Raw genomic sequence first — 18,002 nt, forward strand, 5'->3', positions numbered from 1 at the left:
GTGCATGATGGTGGACGCAGAGGGCAAGCTAGACGGCGGTGGAGGCGAGAGGAACACCCTTTTGGAAGCTCCTTTTGTTGTTTTCTGAGGTCTCCTCTGGGCTCTGGGGACCCTGTGACACATCCCCGAGGCCTGAAGGGCATGTCCCCTGGTACTCGCAAACATGACAGCGTTCAAAAGTAGTGTGGAAGGACTTCACATCTTACGTGGTAGCTTTTCCCTTACTCTTTTTAAGATGTTTGGTTATTTTAAACGTAGTGGTTGAACTCAGATTATTAAGTGGACTCCAGAAAGCAGCCCGACATGTACTGAGGGTTACCTGAGAGAACTGACTCATGTTGGCCTGGAGGTTGATGACTACTGCTGCTGCTGACCCTAATAAATAATTATAAAATTTGGGTTTATGCCCCCCCCCCCCCCAATCTGATTGCTTTCCAAAGACTAGAAATGCTACTTTGGTCACAGAGCAGAGCGCTCGCTCAGAAGTTAACGTCTGTGACGAATGTTGTTACATGTGTATCTTTTCTGAGGTGGCTGCTTGCTTTCTGAGGGGGCACTGCCGATAGATTTCTTAAGTGTGTTGCTCAGCGGGGGCACTGCCGATAGATCCCTTAAGTGTGTTGCTCAGCCACAAGGTACAGATATTTTTTAGTGCCTTGTGACCAGTGACGGACTTAAATGGTTTGGGTATTACTAGACGGATTGTTTTGGCTCCGGGTCCCGTGAGGACCATCACATTTGGACTGAGTGGAAACAGCGTGACTGTACTGTATTAGACAGAGGGAATGTGACCAAGGCTTAGTCCCTCTCTCCTGGGACTCCCAGGGTGCTCTGCTGAAGTCCATGGCTCATCTATGAACTTTGGTCCAAACCAATCACAGACACCTGCTTACACAAAACAAGGGGCACGTAACACACTTTGGGATGGAGGGCGTAGTCGCAGAGGGGAAGGTGGTCAAGTTCAGGAGCCCCCTCTTGTAGATGCCCAGGTCTGCCTGGAGGACGTCTCTGCCGGGATAGCCCACGGGCATCTTAGCTTTGACGGCCCGTGGTGAACTCACACCTCCTTCTCTTGGTGAACTGGGCCTGTTTCCTGTGTTCCCTGCTTACGTTCAGGACGACGGCTCGCCCATCTCGGTGCCAGTGCCAGTGCCAGACACCGGGGCGTCACTTCTGTTTCCTTGTCTCCTCCTCCTCTCCCTCCTCCCCTCCATCCTTCAAATGCTGTGACTTGCACATTTTGTTCTTCCTGTCCCTGGATTACCATCCATCTCTTTCTCTGCACACCACTGCCACCCCTTAATGTGGACGACGGCCACCCTCACCCAGATGTTTCCTGCCCTCGGTTTAGACCCTCCGTTCTGTGCCCCACACCTGCCGCCACACTGTTGCGGTCTGGAATTTTCTGGATTAACCATTTCACACTCACCCGCACTGCTTGTCTTACTGGGTTCTGCCATCCACCCCTCCCCTCCCCTCCCCACCCCTCAAGAATAAAATCCAGCCATGAGCAACTAGAGATAGCAGCTACATAAGGGAGGCCTCAGGTGGTTACCGCCTGTGTGCGTGTGTGTGTGTGCGTATGTGTGCGTGCGCGCACTTATTTCATTCACATCGCCTCCTGGAGAAGTTGCTGCCCACTTCTCTGATTTTTAGAGTTGCTACTGTCTCCATAGATTGGGCTGTTTGCCATTTAGAAATCGAAACTGTTAAATTACAACCAGGGGGAACAACACCAATTAATCACCAACCACCAGTCATACTTAGAGGTTTGTGATTGCAAACTTCCTCAATCTAAAGAATGAGTCTTATATCTCTAGTTTTAATACGTGGCAGTAGTTTCTGCAACAAAGAAGATCAATGAAAACTATGTTGACTGGGTGCCGTTTGATTGGGGGCAAAATAAACTGTAATTTCCCAAGTATTTATCGGGGAGCCCTCCCGTAGGAGGCACGGTGAGTCAGATGTGGCTCCCAGTTACTCTCTAGGAATTGATACGCCAGCTGGAGACAGTGCCTCTCACAGAGCCACACAGGGAAGCGGTGGAATAACTCGAGGGAGGTGGAGGGGCTGTGCGTGACGGTGAGGGTGTGAGAGGGAGAGTTACTTCTGGAGAAAGAATTACAGGTGGAATTGAATGGAGTCCTCAGGAACAAGTCCAGGCCGTGAACAAGCAGGGTTCAGGGGGAAGGGCAGAGTAATTATCGGGCTAGAATGATTTAATTGTGGGGAAGGCTAGCTGGTGGCCTTGAAGACAACCTGCAAACATGAAGCTGCTCAGTCCCTGGCCCCAGACCAGACCCACACCAGGCGGGGGCCCTGTGAGTCGGAGGCAGTGTAAGGGTGTGAGGGCGGCAGGCTAGGGCTTCAGCCTGCGGGGGGCGGGGGGACAGAGAGAGAGCAGGAAGGGACCGTGTGGCCTGAAGGGAATTGCTTTGAGCAAGGATGAGATTTCTCCCAGGAGTTGATTTTTTTGTCTATGAAATCATACAGTGCATTTCAAGGAAAATAACTAGTATAAAAGGAACAGTAAATAATCCGTGTGATAATCAGGGAAGACACCACAATAATCCTTTTGGGTATTTTTATCTTGGTGAGCAGGAGAAACTGTGCCAGTGAAAGGACTTATTATTATTATTTTTTTTGTAAATGTACACACACATACACAGACCACTAATTCAATTAATTCATAACGAAGCAGCGGACACTGAATCCATCATTATAAGGGGTCTATATACTCCAAAATGCCCTCCTGTTATAACATAACCAGATCTTACATACAGTTCAACAAACAAGCTTTAAAAAATATTTTTTAAAGACTTTATTCATTTTAGAGAGAAGAGAGAGAGGGAGGGAGGAGGAGGAACAGCAAGAAGCATCAACTCCCATATGTGCCTTGACCAGGAAAGCCAGAACCTAGAACTGGCGACCTCAGCATTCCAGGTCGGTGCTTTATGCACTGCTCCACCACAGGTCAGGCACAAACATACTTTTAAAATAACTTTTCGTCTAACGAGAAGGCAGGAGGAATCTCGAAAGCCCCCAGCTCCCAGCTCAAAGGAGGCAGAGTGGGATGAGGGAGGCTGGCCGAGGAGATCATAATATAAGCTGCAGGGAACCCCAAGGCTGCCTCAGCCCTTGGAGAGACCCTTGGGCCAGCTCTGGACTGGGCAGCGTCCCTGCTGGGCCAGGACCCGCCCCCGGAGGGGACTGGCTGTGCTTCTGTGCTGGTCGCCCTGCCCTGGTGGGTGGGCAGAAGGAGTTAATGTTTGGAGATTGTTTCCCTCCTGTGCCAGAGAGTGTTTTATATTTCATGGTACTGCTGATACAGCTGGGCTGTCTGAAATAAAGCAACAGTAGGCAGGACACTGGGTTCCTGGACCCGAAGTCCATTAATTTATTCCTTTTTGCTTTTGTTGATTCAGTATAATTTTTTTTCTTTCTTTATTTTTTTTGGAGCATTCCTGTGTGCCGGGCAGCGTATTAAGAGTGGAGACGGGAGTAGGAGGTGGGGAAGGTTTCAGACGTGAGAACGGCTCATTCCCCCTTCCCCGGAATTGGCGGGGAGAGTTTGTCAGGCGTCCCTGAGGAAGCAGGAGGATGGGAAGAGAAGGTCAGGGCAGGTGCCTGGAGGAGAAGCCCCCGGGGCCGGTTAGACTCTGATGACCCAGGACTGGCCCCTGCCTGTACTTTATAGCAACCCCGGGTGTGGTCCATTCCAGTGTAAATTCTCTGTCGTTGTCAGAAGAGTGAGCTCATGTCAATGTGAAAAATGTCAGCAGGGACCAGAACACAGAGAAAAGGACACCACCTGGAATGCTTCCATATTTTAAACTTGAAATTGAACCCAAAGTCTGGACGGTGGCCTGCGTGGCCCAGGTGGGTGCGCCTGTGCCTCTGGGCTGCCTCTGGGCCGCCTCTCCCTGCCCTGCCTGTCCCTGCCCTGCCTGTCCCTTCACCCCGGTCAGACTGGCCAGTGTGCTTCTCACATGTCCCTCAGCATTCACATTGCAAGCAGTTGTCTGCTCCCGGGTCCCCGCAGAGGACACATCTCGTGTGACCATTGCAGGGAGGCCAGCCTCACCTGTGGTCACCCACCCTGCCGTGAACACCGTGCTCTCTGTGGTCCCGTTCTGCGCCCCTGGCTGGGTGCTTGCTGGCGAGGAACGAACGTTATCTTTGAGTGTGTGTTTCACTGGTGTGTCACCTGGCTCTTTGCACCAGACCATGTGACTCCATCAGCACGTGGTCATTGTCAGTGTCTGTGGTCCACCGGGCACCTAGACCACGTGTGTTCTTTACCACCCTTGTGGCGCTGACAGCGCTACTCAGGGCTGGACGCTGAACTAACACCAGCTTTGTTGGTTTTGTCCATATTTTAAAAAGACCAAGCGACATGGTTTGTTGGCCGTCCTCCTGCAGACTCGGGCTTCTGTTCAGAAGGGGAGACGGTGGCGGTGGGGAGTGCAGGGCTGCGCAATCTCAGCTGGGGTTGCTCTTCTGTCCTTCCTGCACCTGGGCGGTTGTGGTCTGAGGCTGCGTCCTGCATCTCCCCTGTGAGCGCCTGGGGGCGGGGGGGTGTGCGGGAGCCCCCCCAGGTCAGTGAGCTCCTGGGGGCGGGGGCGTGTGCGGGAGCCCCCCCAGGTCAGTGAGCGCCTGGGGGCGGGGCGTGTGCGGGAGCCCCCCCAGGTCAGCAGACACTGGGTCTCGTTTCTCCAGCGGTCCTGTGCTCCCTCCCTGGTGCCTGTGCCCTCTCTCCGGTCACTGGTGTCCTCTCCAGGTGCCTGTGCTCCCTCCCTGGGCGCTGGCTCCCTCTCCCTGAACGGGCTTCGCGTGGGCCCTGGGCCCTGGGCCTTCTGCGTTAACCTGAGTCCCATCCAGCTTCCTTCTGCTTCTGAGACTGACAGTGACGTTTGTGCCTCAGAGCCGAGATGGGTAGTTCTCGGAACACAGCAGTTTTGAGAAAGTACAATAAGTCTAGAGTGGCTAACATCTAAAGCAGGAGAGCAAGGTGAGGCTTGGGGGGTGGGGGGGGTGATCAGAGCCAGCCTGTTGCAGCAGGCTGGTTCCCAGGACGGCTGGACAGTGGGGTGTTAGACACAGACGGGACAGGCCGACTTTGAGTTCAGCCCTCCGAGTGGGCTGGTTGAATACGTACACATGGGTCCGGAGCAGGGCTCTATAGAGGGCTCGCTGGGAGGTGGCCTGCCTGAGGGGGCTGTGGTGGGCCACAGAGAGACAGACAGACCTGAGATACTCGGGAGGTAACACCGTCAGGACAGAATTCATTCATTGGACATTTCCGGAGTGCCGTCTCTGCACACATGCCAGAGCAGTGACCCCGAAAGGCCTCCTCACTGCCCTGGGGAAGGAACATGGTGCTCTGGGCTGGACCCACCGCAGGAGGCAGTGCTGTTGGCTGGGCTAAGGCATCTGGAGAAACAGCGTGTTTGAAGCTGTGGTGGCCGAGGCTCCACGTTCAGTGTCAGTGTTGGGCTAGAGGTCAGTAAAACAGCCCTTTGTTAGACTAATCACCCAATTAAGGGACACCTTTTCCCGGAGACAGTGACAAGTTCTGGAGGCTGAGTTTATGTAACGGCAACTTACCTGTAATTGCTTCCCAGGGAACAGTGTCATGTCACGAATATAATTTAGATCACCAATAGCAAATTCAGAAAGGCACCACCAGGTCTTTACCAACAAAGAACGTGATGATAGGCTGGTCTGCCTTATGCAGGGAGCATCAGCCGTGCTTCCTGGGCGCTGATTTACCGTCGTAATCACTTGAAAAGTTTTTTATGTACCACTGTAACCTGTGTAACATAATACATCTGTAACGTAATCATTGACATTTGGAGAAAAGTCCGTGGTCTTGGATAGGATAACACTTTCAACCTCTGTGCAAATCTATGCACAGATGAAATCATTAATAAAAATGGAAGTTGAAATGTATCAGATTACTTACTGGCTGTCCTGCAAATACAGTTATCAAATAAAACCTGATACAGTTATCAGTATCAACCCTACTTCAGTAAGGGGAGACACTCTTTGGAAGGGTCGTTGGAACAGGGAGGGAGCCCAGAGCACGAGGTCTCGCTTCTCTCCGGGGTCAGGTAGCGAAGGGCACCTTATGAGGAACCTGAGCAAGGCCAGGGCAGTGAGGGGCAGTGAGAGGGACGGGTGGAGGTGGCCTGGAGGGACATGGGGTCAGAAAGTATTTTATTTACCTTGAGGCTGGTCCCTGGTGACAGAGGGGCCTCTCAGGAGAGTGGTCTCCCGGCTCAGGCTGTGGGTGAGTCCCTATTCAGGGCCCGAGGAAAGAGGAAACTGGACTGAAGTTTGATCAGGTCAGGGTAAGGGGCGCTTTCTGACTGATCAGTGGGCACATTCAGGTCAGCCATTCTTTCATGGAGCCAAGAGTGGGGATTTGGAGGGCCCACGTCTGACAATGTCATAGGAAAACGGTTCTGTCGGCAGGCCTCCCCTAAGTCACATGGAGAACAGTGGCCCTTTCAGGAAGCTACTTCCAGCAATGTGAGAGGTTCTAAGGACTTTTTTTTTGTGTGTGTGTGTGTGTGACAGAGACAGAGAGGGACAGATAGGGACAGCAGGAAGGGAGAGAGATGAGAAGCATCATTTCTTCGTTGCAATACCTTACTTGTTCATTGATTGTTTTCTCATATGTGCCTTGACTAGGGGGCTACAGCAGAGTGAGTGACCCCTTGCTCAAGCCAGTGACCTTGGGCTTCAAGCTGGTTAGCCTTGCTCAAACCAGATGAGCCCGCGCTCAAGCCGGCAACCTCGGGGTTTTGAACCTGGGTCCTCCACGTCCCAGTCCAACACTCTGTCCACTGCGCCACCGCCTGGTCAGGCTGAGGACTTCTTAATCATCACTGTTTTCTCCGGAGCGCAGGGCTCAGGTAGAATGTGCGTGGTACAGTGCTCAGCACTTTATCTCCTCTGGTCGTTGTGATAACCCCTCAGGGTGCTGGCTGCTGTAAGCACAGCTCTGGTAAATACGGCGAGGCCGTGGCCTGGAAAGGCCAAGGCTGCCGTGACACAGGCTGGTCAGAGGGAGCGTGTCTCAGACACTTGGGCAGAAGCCCACAGCCCGGATTTCCGAGCCAGTGGCACAGAAGAGAGCTGTGTTGCCTGAGTTGTTTATTTATATATCCTCTAAGGCTAAAAGTGCAAAACATAGACTCAGGCCATACGTTACTTAGGCCTTTTCTTGTTGCAAGGACTGACCACGCCCAGTGGAAGGGCGATTTTGTCTGTCACTCCTGTTATAGTATGTGCTAGAATCCATGGAGGGACTGACCTTGTAAACCGAGAGGACAGTAGCATGGCCTTGCCTGTAAGTCTAAGGAACAGAGAGGGTGACCGAAGTCTGGCTCCTCTCTCTAGCAGTGTGTCCTTACCGCGACACCCTCGGTGTGTTACAGGACACTCATACAGTGTGAGAGGTGGTCCCTTTCTGACGTCTGACACTCCAGGTCCTTGCCCATCAAAGGCCTGCATGACCCGCAGTCATGTGACAACCAAACAAGCAGACCGACTATTTCCAGATGCACTGCCCCCCCCCCCCCCCGAGGTGGTGCAGGCGAGTTGAGAACCCGGCCCAGCCCACTGCCCTCGCTGACTCAGTGCTGAGGACGCTCCGTTATCCACACGCTTAGTCTGAACGTCAGGCTCCCTGGACTTCAGGTGAAGGATGGGTGGCCTGGGTGTGGTCAGGTTGTGTCAGTGTGGTGGCCCCCTCGGTGGGTGGCCTTGTGGATGACCAAGAGTCAGTTCTCAGTAAGGGGTGGGTATCGTTCACCTAGAATCCTGTGTCCCCACAGGAGTATGGTCTCTGTGTTGTAAATGAGGCATCGGACACTCAGGCGGGTTAACCAGACTAGAGAGATAGGACTGATGCACCATCTGTGGTTGAACAAGGAAGGGGATAAAAGGGCTTCTGGTGGTCAAAATACTTGTTAACGTCCTTTTTTTGAGAACAAAATACTAATAGATGTTAAATGGAGAAAGGAAACACCTACAGGGATATAACAGGAGATAAAATGCCTTTCCTGATGGTATAGAACCCTGTTTTTATGTTTTATTGAGTGACCTTGAACAGGACACACCGCTCTGGGGGCTTCAGTTTTCCCAGGGTAAGATCAGGTGTTTGAATCGGATGCCTTCCTCGTTCACTAGGAGATAGGTCACTATTAAAGGAATGTAAATATGTCGGTTTCACCACCTGCAGTTAACGTGACGCTGTCGCTGTCCTTGAACCCAGCTAAACAATGCCGATGAATTAAAGAGGCACAAATCCAGGAGGCTAGGAACCATGTGTGAGGCCATAGAAGGAGAAGGATGTCGGGAAAATTGCGGGGCTGGGAAATCAGTGGATCAAAACGGCGATGCTGCCGGAGACGGAGCAGACAGAGCCCTGAGCTTGCAGGATGGGATCGTGCCGGCCAGAAACGGGCTCCTTAGTGCGCGAGGACCTGGGAGAGACTCACCGCCGTGGACGCCAGTTACCATGCAGGGGGATTTATGGGGTCTGGCGGAGGGAGGGGGCGGGGCGGAGGCAGGGGCGGGGCGGAGGGAAGGGGCGGGGCGGAGGCAGGGGCGGGGGCGGAGGGAAGGGGCGGGGCGGAGGCAGGGGCGGGGCGGAGGGAAGGGGCGGGGCGGAGGCAGGAGGCGGGGCGGAAGGCGGCCTGGGAAGGCCTAGGACCGCTGGCTGGTTTTCAGCGGGCTTGCCGCAGGAATTTTTAAAACGTGGCACTTACCTGACCTCTTTTCCCTTAGACTGTCAAATAAAAAATAAAAAATGACAACAGCCAACACAATGAGAGCCATCCGCTGTGAATGAATCAAAATTATACCTATTTTTTTTGTTTCTGTCAGATTGACAAAAAATAATAGTTTTTTTGGGTGTGCTGCAGAACTTTAGTAGTTAGTTCCTGTGTGCCGTGCGATGAAAAGGGTTGAAAATGGCCGAGTTAGACCCCTGGAGGCTCGTCTCACTGACACCTGGACATCTGCCTTTCTTTCTCTTTCTTTCCTTTTTTTTTTTTTTTTAATTTTTTTAATTTTTAGTTTATTTAAGAGAGAGAAAAGAAAAGGGGGAAGAAAGAGAGAGAAACATCAATTCGTTGTTCTGTGTAGCTGTGCACTGATTGATCGCTTCTTGTACCTGCCGTGACCAGGGGTCGAACCCACGAGCTCCGTGCGCTTGGATGATGCTTTATCCACTGAGCCACCCGGCCAGGGCCCATCAGCACACTTTAACCCAGTAACAGACTAGCGATTTCCCAGAGAGGCAGAAGTCAAGGAGTGGTGGGCTCTGAGACCCAGCTCCGTACAACGGAGGCTGGACCCAGATGCCACTGGGACAGTGGGGGAGTCCCTTCGTGTGTAAACAAAGGTGTGCGTGCACTCAGGCGTGGGACCTCGGAATCCCAGCAGCTGGGCGGATGCCTCCCCGTGGGGGACTGGGAATAATTCCTCTTCCGGTCACTGCCTGGCCCAGGAGGGGAGAAACGCAGCTCCTGAGGTTTGGGTCGGTTGTGGTGAGGACACTGGGCTGCCGTGTCACTGAGTTCTCAGGTCCTGCGTGGGAAGGCAGACCGTCCAGGCAGCCTGAGTCTTACGCTCCTAGGGACGGGCAGCGGAGGGTATTGGCCATTTTCCGCGGGAGGTCCACGCGTGGGAAGAGACCTTCACACAAGGGGTGGGGGGGAGGAGGTGGGAGAGGGCCACTCTCATTAACATCCTCAGAGAGATAGGAACGTGGATTGCTTTCATAAAATATTTTTAAAAGCCATAAAAACAAAAGAGACCTAAGAAAGCACTATTAGGAGTTAAACATCTGATAGTGGAAATGAAAGAATCAATAGATGCGGCCAATTAATGTGATTAAACCTCCCAGAAGCTGAAGAGAGAAGGTGACAGAGAAAGGGAGGAAAGTTAAGAAACTTAGGGACCTCGCTCAGGAGCTCTGACACCCAAATAATAAAATTCCAAATATGGTAAAGCAAAGAAAACGGGTGACAGGGACGAGGCAGGGAGGAGGGTTGGCACCCTGATTTCCCCCCCCACCTTGTATGGTGTCTGGGGTTTTAAACTCTGCATTACTTATATATTTAAAAACATCATTTACTTACAATTAAAAAAAAAAAGGATGTGAAGGTTAAAAATAGGTAATTGATAGTCTTGTTGAAGGCCAATAAGATTAAAAGTGGGCAGGGAAAAAATATTTTTGAATTTTTTAAAAAAAGTAGTTGTTTCAGGAAAATTGTAGTTAGGCAAATTGGGGGATATTTTTCTCTTAAAACCCACAGCATCCCGGCCGTGGCATAGAATGTGGAAGGTGGCTGGTGTCAGAGCAGCACGGGCATGAGTTTGTCTTCCAGAATCTTGCCTAGGAGAACAGCCACTCTCTGGGTCACAAACAAGGCAGTCTGCCTTTCCACCAGGGAGAAGAAGTGTTCATGGTTTACCTTAATTATAGTAAGGCTTGAAAAATTGTGTGAAATTCCTCCTCCTCATTCTTTCCTTCAGGATATATTTATTGTCTGTTTTGTGCCAAGCATTGTTCTAGGTAATCTGTATATACGGACCCATTTCTTCCCCAGAACAGCCCCATGAGGGCAGGTCCCATTTAACACATCAGGAAGCCCAGGTACAGAGGTCAGGTCACTTGCCCAGGTAGTTACCCAGCTGCTAAATGGAAAAGCCAGGTTTTAAAACCATGGCAGCCTAGCCTCAGAGTCCATGCTCTTAACTAATTCACTTCTTGCACCAGCCAGGCAGCTCAGTTGGTTAGAATGACATCCTGATGCCCCAAAGTTGCAGGTCTGATCCCCGGTCAGCGCACATACAAGAATCAACCAGTGAGTGCATAGATAAATGGAGCAACAAATTGATGTTTCTCTCCCTCTCTCTCTCTCTCTCTCTGTTTCTCTAAAACCAATCAGTCAAAAAACAATTTTAAGATTCACTTCTACTCTGCTTGTTAAGTAAAGAACCCTGGGCATCTGGGTTGTCCACATTCCCATGGCTAGTTTAGAAGAGATAGGTGGGCCTTATGGGAAAACTTTTGTTAGCACTGAATGTGGAAGAACTCGTCTGGGCCTGTGCACTCATTGGTTGACTGACCAAGGACTAAGTGTTAACCTGGTAGAAGAAGCCCGAGACTCCCTAATGACCAGTTAGGTGACATTAAAGTGACTCCAGCATCCTTTTTCCTCACCTGTACTCCAGTCCTGGCACTGTTCACAGTGGACATTGAGTGTGTGTGGGAACTGTCAGGGAATTCACTGCATTTACGATTTGTGAACTATGACCATCATTGAGGTCATTGGCGTAGAGAGCTATATCAACTTTTAAAATGTTTACTGCTTTTAGCCCTATTATATGTGGTTTGTGGAAATAGTGTGATTCATGTAGCAGCAACTGAATTATTTGTCATTAATCAATAATGTGTAGCCTACCACAGTGTCTCCTGATATTCAGGAGTAAGAAATTGCTTTCATAAATGAGTGTCACAAATTTGGTTTGTTTGTTTTTCCTAGTTCAACTTTGTGGGGAAACTTCTGGGTCCACGTGGCAATTCTCTGAAGCGTTTACAAGAAGAAACCTTGACAAAAATGTCCATCCTTGGAAAAGGTTCCATGAGAGATAAGGCAAAGGTAATGCTCATTATCGACAGTGGCTACTGTTTTTTAGACCTTATATCACATCCTGACAGATAATCCATTTTACTAATACATAGTATATAAAAGCTAACTAGAATCTTAAATTAGGTAATAGAAAAACGTTATATAAGGTGATATGTTTATGATACTGTTCATAAAATGGAATCACACTGGCCAGTTCAGACTATGCAGCATCTTAAACTTGCATTGGTAATTTTTACATTCATTTATAAAGTAATGTTGTAGTCCCTATGACTTTGATTCTGGAAACCATATGTTGCCTTGTAGAAAGCAGAGTGATAAATGACCGTGAAGAGAAATGAGAGTTGTCTGTAGTCTCACCTTCCTGGTTTGCCTTTTACATGATCAGTTCCCTGGGGTCTTTTCCTAGGCCTGTGCTCCACAAGATTGAATTGATAAAGTATATACTTGTATCTGGCCTTCAGTTGGTGTCCTTTGTATTTTATCCAATTAAATTTGATTTTAGAAGTTTTAATGATTGCTTACCCATAGTTTTCTATTTGGATATATTTGCATTAACTGCCTCCATTTTTTGAGAGTTTCAAGATTTATTTTTTTTTGTCAAATTTATTGGGGTGGCACTGGTTAATGACAGTTCTATAATAGACCATCTATAGATCATATTGTGTGCTGCCCACCCCAACTCGAGTCTCCTTCGTTCACCATGTACCCCCCTTACCCTCATCCACCTCCCCCACCCCTTCTCCCTCTGGTCATCACCATGCTGTTGTCTGTGTCTGTGAGGCTCTTTAATGCGCGCTCAATCCCTTCGTCTTTTCCACCCAGCACCCCAGCGCCCTACCCCTCTGCCAGCTGCCAGTGTGTTCTGTGTGTCTGTGAGGCTCTTTAATGCGCGCTCAATCCCTTCGTCTTTTCCACCAGCACCCCAGCGCCCTCTCCCCTCTGCCAGCTGCCAGTCTGTTCTGTGTGTCTGTGAGGCTCTTTAATGCGCGCTCAATCCCTTCGTCTTTTCCACCAGCACCCCAGCGCCCTCTCCCTCTGCCAGCTGCCAGTCTGTTCTGTGTGTCTGTGAGGCTGTCGCTATTTTCTTTGTTAGTTCATTTTGTTCATTAGATTCCACACATGAGTGACATCATAGGGCACTTGTCTTTCTCTGACTGGCTCATGTCACTTAGCACAGTGCTCTCCAGATCCATCCAGGCTGTCGCAAAAGATAAGGTCTCCTCCTTTTTAACGGCTGTGTAGTATTCCGTGGTGTAAATGTACCATGGCGTTTTATCCACTCATCTACTGACGGGCACTTGGCTGCTTCCAGATGTTGGTTATTGGGGACCGGTTATTGCAGATAAAACTTGAGTGAGCAGAGGGGGCATACATTCTTTTGAAGCAGTGTCCTGGGTTTCTTTGTCTGTATTCTGGCGTCGTAAGGCAGTCCCAGGTTTAATTTTCTGAGGAACGCCACGCAGCTTCCCACAGGGTGGCCCCAGTCTGCGTTCCCACCAGCAGTGCACATGGTCCCCTTTTCTCCGCATCCTCGCCAGCGCTTGTTTGCTGATCTGTTGATGACAGCCACTGTGACAGGTGTGAGGTAATATCTCATCGTGGTGTGCCTCCTTTTTTAATAAGCTAAAATTATTGTTTTTATTAATCACTCTCTTAAACCCACTCTGAAAGAAATTTCCACGTCTCACAGCGAGCTGTGACTTACGTTGCTCCCCATCTTCACTTTATGTGGTGGTCACTGGTTAACGACCCGTGTTACTAAAAACCAAATCCACATTCAGTGGTCCCTTCCCGTGACATGTTGAACACCGGTCGTGTCGGACAAGAAAGGCGTTTAGACGAAACCCAGACCCTTCCCGAGAAAGTCCATGTAGCTTGCTGACGGCGTTCACGTAACATCTGCCACCGTTGGTTTATGGAACAGCCACGGTGACTCCGACGCCCTGTGACAGTTCCGTGCAGTGCCCCGTGCCACCGTTAGGAAAAGGACGGAAGATCAGCATAGTCGTGTTTTTAAACTTTACATGTGAGACAGCTGAGGTTCAGAGAGTCTGAGAGTGCCCTCTGTTAACTGGGGAGGTTCATTAGGTGGTTTGATTAGAACACGGCTATGTAGCAGACGCAGAGGGACCCTGTTTACACGCGTGCACAGACCCCTGGCCCCAGCCTGTTCAGGGCGGGGCCTTCACGTGAATCTTCCGTCGGTGTTTGAAATAACAGTGATCTCGGCCAGGCTGGTTAACTGCGCACTAAGCGGTGCCGTCTGCAGCGTCGGTTTTCTGACTGCTCTGTCGCGGTGGTAGGAGGAGAAGACCCCTTATGCCGGCCAGCTGGTCAGTCAGGGTGTGTGTCTGGGAGAATAGCATCCTGCCCTTGCTGATATCTACATGAAGTCTTTGGCAAGGCCACCTGGTCACGAGGCGCCTGCTGTCACCAGTGGAACCCATCGGGTCATGGAGTTTCCTGGTCAGAAGCAGCGTTTCGCGGCATGCCACGGCGGTGGTCAGGGCGTGCCCAGATAGTGTCACAGGCGGAAGGGGGCCCGGGAAGGCGCATCTTTATCTGGACGACACATCCACAGAATAGCAGGTGCCTGGTTGTCCCTGCAATGGAAGGGAAGCTCTAGACACCACCAGCTTGCCCCCGGGGCTTCCGTGGTCTGGTCCTTCCAGGTGATGGTGTCGTGGCTCAGGGGCTGCAGGTGGTTCTCTGCTTTTGGCATATTGGACACTTGGGTGGCAGTGGCCAGTGTCCTTGGAAGGGGAGTCCGATGTGTATTTAATGCGTAACCTCTCTGTCACCGCGGGCACTGGATCAGTGAGTCCCTTGAGTAGCACAGGTGGCTGAGGGGTGTGGTGCTTTGGCGTCTGCTACCGTTGGTCCCCTCGGCTACCCGGTCAGTGGCTCTGCCAGCTGTGCATCTCGTGAAGTGCCCTGTGCTTCCACACGTGGGCCCCGTTCCCAGACCACTTAGTGCCCATTCACGAGTGCTTTCCTTTCTACGCCCTCGACCACATCAGTCAGCGAGTCAGGATGGAGCTTCTGCAAGTGGCTGATTATTAGTGTTCCGCCCAGACCGCCGGAAACGGGGGGGGGGGCAGTACACATGTTGTAGGTTGGCCGTCCACTGCCCCCGCCAGCCCCACCCCCGATGGTGGCCGCCAGCGGATGCTTCCGGCACCCCGTCCACCGCACGCGCTGTCATCAGCCTGACTGCCTGAGCTCTGGAACACGGGTTCCACGCGATCCTTTGCACTAGGTTAATTTCAGCTTGCAGAAATTCCCAGCTGAGAGTACGTTTATTTCTAGAGAGATTCCATTGCTTCCTGTTACCATCGTGTTCCTTGAGGTTTCCCGAGTGTTTGCCATTGAAGTCCTCATGTGAATGTAATTCATTTTCTCATATGTGCCACCTTGATGAAACAGAGGCGTCCTCGCTGACAGGTGCCGGCTGGTTGTAAGGCCTAATAATCACGGCGAAGCTTGGGGGCCCCCCACGTGTGCCGCCACGGTGCTGGATGCCCTGCCCGCATCGCCTATGCTATAGAATAATTAACGCTAGAGTTGTGTCACCCTCACCGTCATCGTTATAAGACTTATTCCTGCCTCCATCACTTATTGAGGGCTTGTTGTATGTTAGACATCAACCTACAGACGTTTTCTGTCTTTGGACACAAAAGTCCTTTATCGCTACAGTTCCTTTATTACCGTGTACTCCTCATTCCTGGCACAATAGCCCCTTTATTGCTGCAGCGGCCCTGTGAGCAGTAGGTGCTATACGGTTCCCACCATTTAAACTCGCCCCTTTAAGGTGGGGATAAAGTAACCTGCCCAAAGTCACGCGGTAAGTGTTGGCTTTGGGATGTGAATATAGAACATTGAAGTCTGGTGTTCTTCCCCAAACACCGCGTTGCCCCTCCTCTCATTAACCTTGAAATAGTCTGGTGACGAGCACTCGCTCCGTGGACGGCTGTGATGACTGTGGTTATGGGGAGGAAGCCCCTCTGTTCCAGCGTAAGCTTGCGGTGGGAGTGGAAGTGCTGGGCTCGGAATCAACAATCGTCCCTGCCTTAAGATGATTATTTCGGTACATGTTAGAAAAAGATGAAGAGTGTTTATTCATGCTTTCAAAGAGGAGCTACTGCTGTGCATGGAATCCAGGCTTTGGAGCTTCAGCTAGAAAAGGCGGAATACCAGGTCACATGATTAAAAGTGTCCTGATTAGAGCAACGAACAGTCTGCTGTTGCCTTAGAACAACAGTGCTTTTTGACTCAAGACGCATGTCGGAGGACCTGCATGGGATGTTAATGGCAGCTCTTGTTTGCTCTGACTGACTTCAGGTGCTTTTCTTGTTTGCTTTCGGCGCCTGACCCTCTTCCCTTCAATGTGAAGGACGCTGGCGTCTCGAGGGCCTGCCCAGTGTCGGGCGGTGGGCCGGGCAGTGCAGGCACCATCTCCTCTTCTGCCTGTTTTACAGAAAGCCGGTCCTCTTAGTCTCAGGGGCCCTAGAGTCGTGTACGTGTGTTAACACCAAACTGACTTTGCAGATTCAGCGTTGGGTTGCCTGTCAACCCTCTAAACCCACACACCTGGTGGCCAGGGGTGTGACGCAAAGTCCCGTGCCCTTTCCTCGTTGACCCCCTTTTCTTTGTAAGAATTCACATCGGCTCAGTGAGCAGACGTGAGGCCTCCAAGGGCGACATTGAGGGGGTGTGTGCCTCTGCGGCCCCCGGGCGGCTGGTGGCGAGGCAGGACGGCGGTCAGGCGTTCCTGGCGCACTCTCCCGGGACAGGTGGCTTTGGGGAGCTGAGAAAGGAAGGTTGCTCCTTGGGACATCACTTTGGATGGAGGCTCCTCCTGACCTTTTCCAGCCGTCTGATCTGAATGTTGGGAGCAGGGCACAGAAAGACTCGGGACCTGTCATCGCCGCCCCGATGAAAGCTAAGTTAGGTCAAGATAATTAATGGAGCGAACTTGTTAGTCCCTTAGTTATCTGTGTCTTTCCTCCCAATCCCCCACCCCCCGCCGAATTTCACTGTGCAAACGACGACAGAGAAACTGGGCCATGTGTATCACAAATGTGTCCAGTCCTGCAGCAGAGGTTCATGCCAGTCACTGGTCCCTCCTCAGGGAGAGGACGGTGCCCGCCTGCAGAAGGGCTTTGTGAGTGATACGGGCACATGCCCGCGGACATGGACAGGAACCACTACTGATCGGTCACACTCGTCCCGTGTGTGCTGAGTGTCTGCTCTGTGCCTGCCAGTTTCTAGGCACAGCGAACGCAGCGCCAGGTGAGGCAGTCGTGGCTTGAGCCACGTGGCTGTCGCGTCCGTGAGAGAAGTCAGAAAGCGGGCAGGTCGCCAGCAAGCCCCTGAGGTACCTCAGACGTTGGTCACCACCTCATGACAGCTGCAGGCAGGCAGCGTAAGGGGACAGAAATGAGCTGGACCACTGTGCTAGCCAGTCTGAGAACCTCCAGGGAGATGGGCGCGGTGCCCGGAGGGGCCTGGGGCCGAGCCCGAGGACAGGGCCGGTGGCGGGACCCCCAGGTCAGAGGCAGGAGCTGAGACCGACTCCTTCACCACAGCCTGGGGTGGCAGGGTCAGGGTGACGTGTCACATACACTTCTTCCTCAGGTGGTGGCGGCTGGTGGGTGAGTGGCTCTTTGGTGACACCCACCTGCCCGATAAGCTCCGGTGGTTTTTATTTTCTCTCTCTCTTTGTGCAAAACGACGCCTCCTCCAACGTGACCTGTCTCTCCTCAGGAGGAAGAGTTGAGGAAAAGCGGAGAAGCCAAGTACTTCCACCTGAACGACGACCTCCACGTCCTGATCGAGGTGTTCGCCCCGCCGGCCGAAGCCTACGCCCGCATGGGGCACGCCCTGGAGGAGATCAAGAAGTTCCTCATCCCCGTGAGTACTGCGTCCCAGCGCCGCCTCCGCCGTGGTCCTCACTAATCGGTGACAGGTGTCTGCCTGGCACTCTACCTGCCGTGGAGCTGCGCAGGGGGCCGTGGCCAGCAGACCCACCGGGCTCGGGCGTGACTGGCCTTGTCCCTTCCGCAGGGGGCCACTGGGTCTCTGAGACTAAAGAATACCGCTGCGGGCACGTGACTAAGGAAACTGAAGGGCACGGTCGCTTGTCCAGCTGTGGGACAGCGCGTCCTCAACCTTGTGGTGTCACTGCTGTCACCTTACAGGTTCATTGTTCTGAGACACAGACTCTGAGTGTTCTCCGGGTCTGTGACGGGGGCCCAGTGGACTTCCTTCCCCACGCGGCTGTCACACCTGCCCACACTCAGCACGGCAGCTATCTAGCATGTAGGC

The 18,002-nt window shown here is 51.9% G+C and overlaps 1 protein-coding gene across 4 annotated transcripts in view; it reads left to right on the forward strand.

Annotated features, from left to right (window-relative positions):
• KHDRBS3 (KH RNA binding domain containing, signal transduction associated 3) overlaps positions 1–18,002 on the forward strand; it is a 162,024-nt gene that overhangs the window by 60,370 nt on the left and 83,652 nt on the right. For all 4 annotated transcript variants that reach the window (XR_010750516.1, XM_066379565.1, XM_066379567.1 and 1 more), the window contains exons 3-4: positions 11,568–11,684; positions 17,442–17,588. Coding sequence is in view for 3 of the 4 variants with exons in the window: in XM_066379565.1 (XP_066235662.1) it covers positions 11,568–11,684; positions 17,442–17,588 (264 nt within the window). In the remaining variant the exon portion in view is untranslated. The remainder of the gene's footprint in view (positions 1–11,567; positions 11,685–17,441; positions 17,589–18,002) is intronic.

This window comes from Saccopteryx leptura, chromosome 3 (genome assembly GCF_036850995.1).
Source record: "Saccopteryx leptura isolate mSacLep1 chromosome 3, mSacLep1_pri_phased_curated, whole genome shotgun sequence".
NCBI classification, from domain to species: Eukaryota; Metazoa; Chordata; class Mammalia; order Chiroptera; family Emballonuridae; genus Saccopteryx; species Saccopteryx leptura.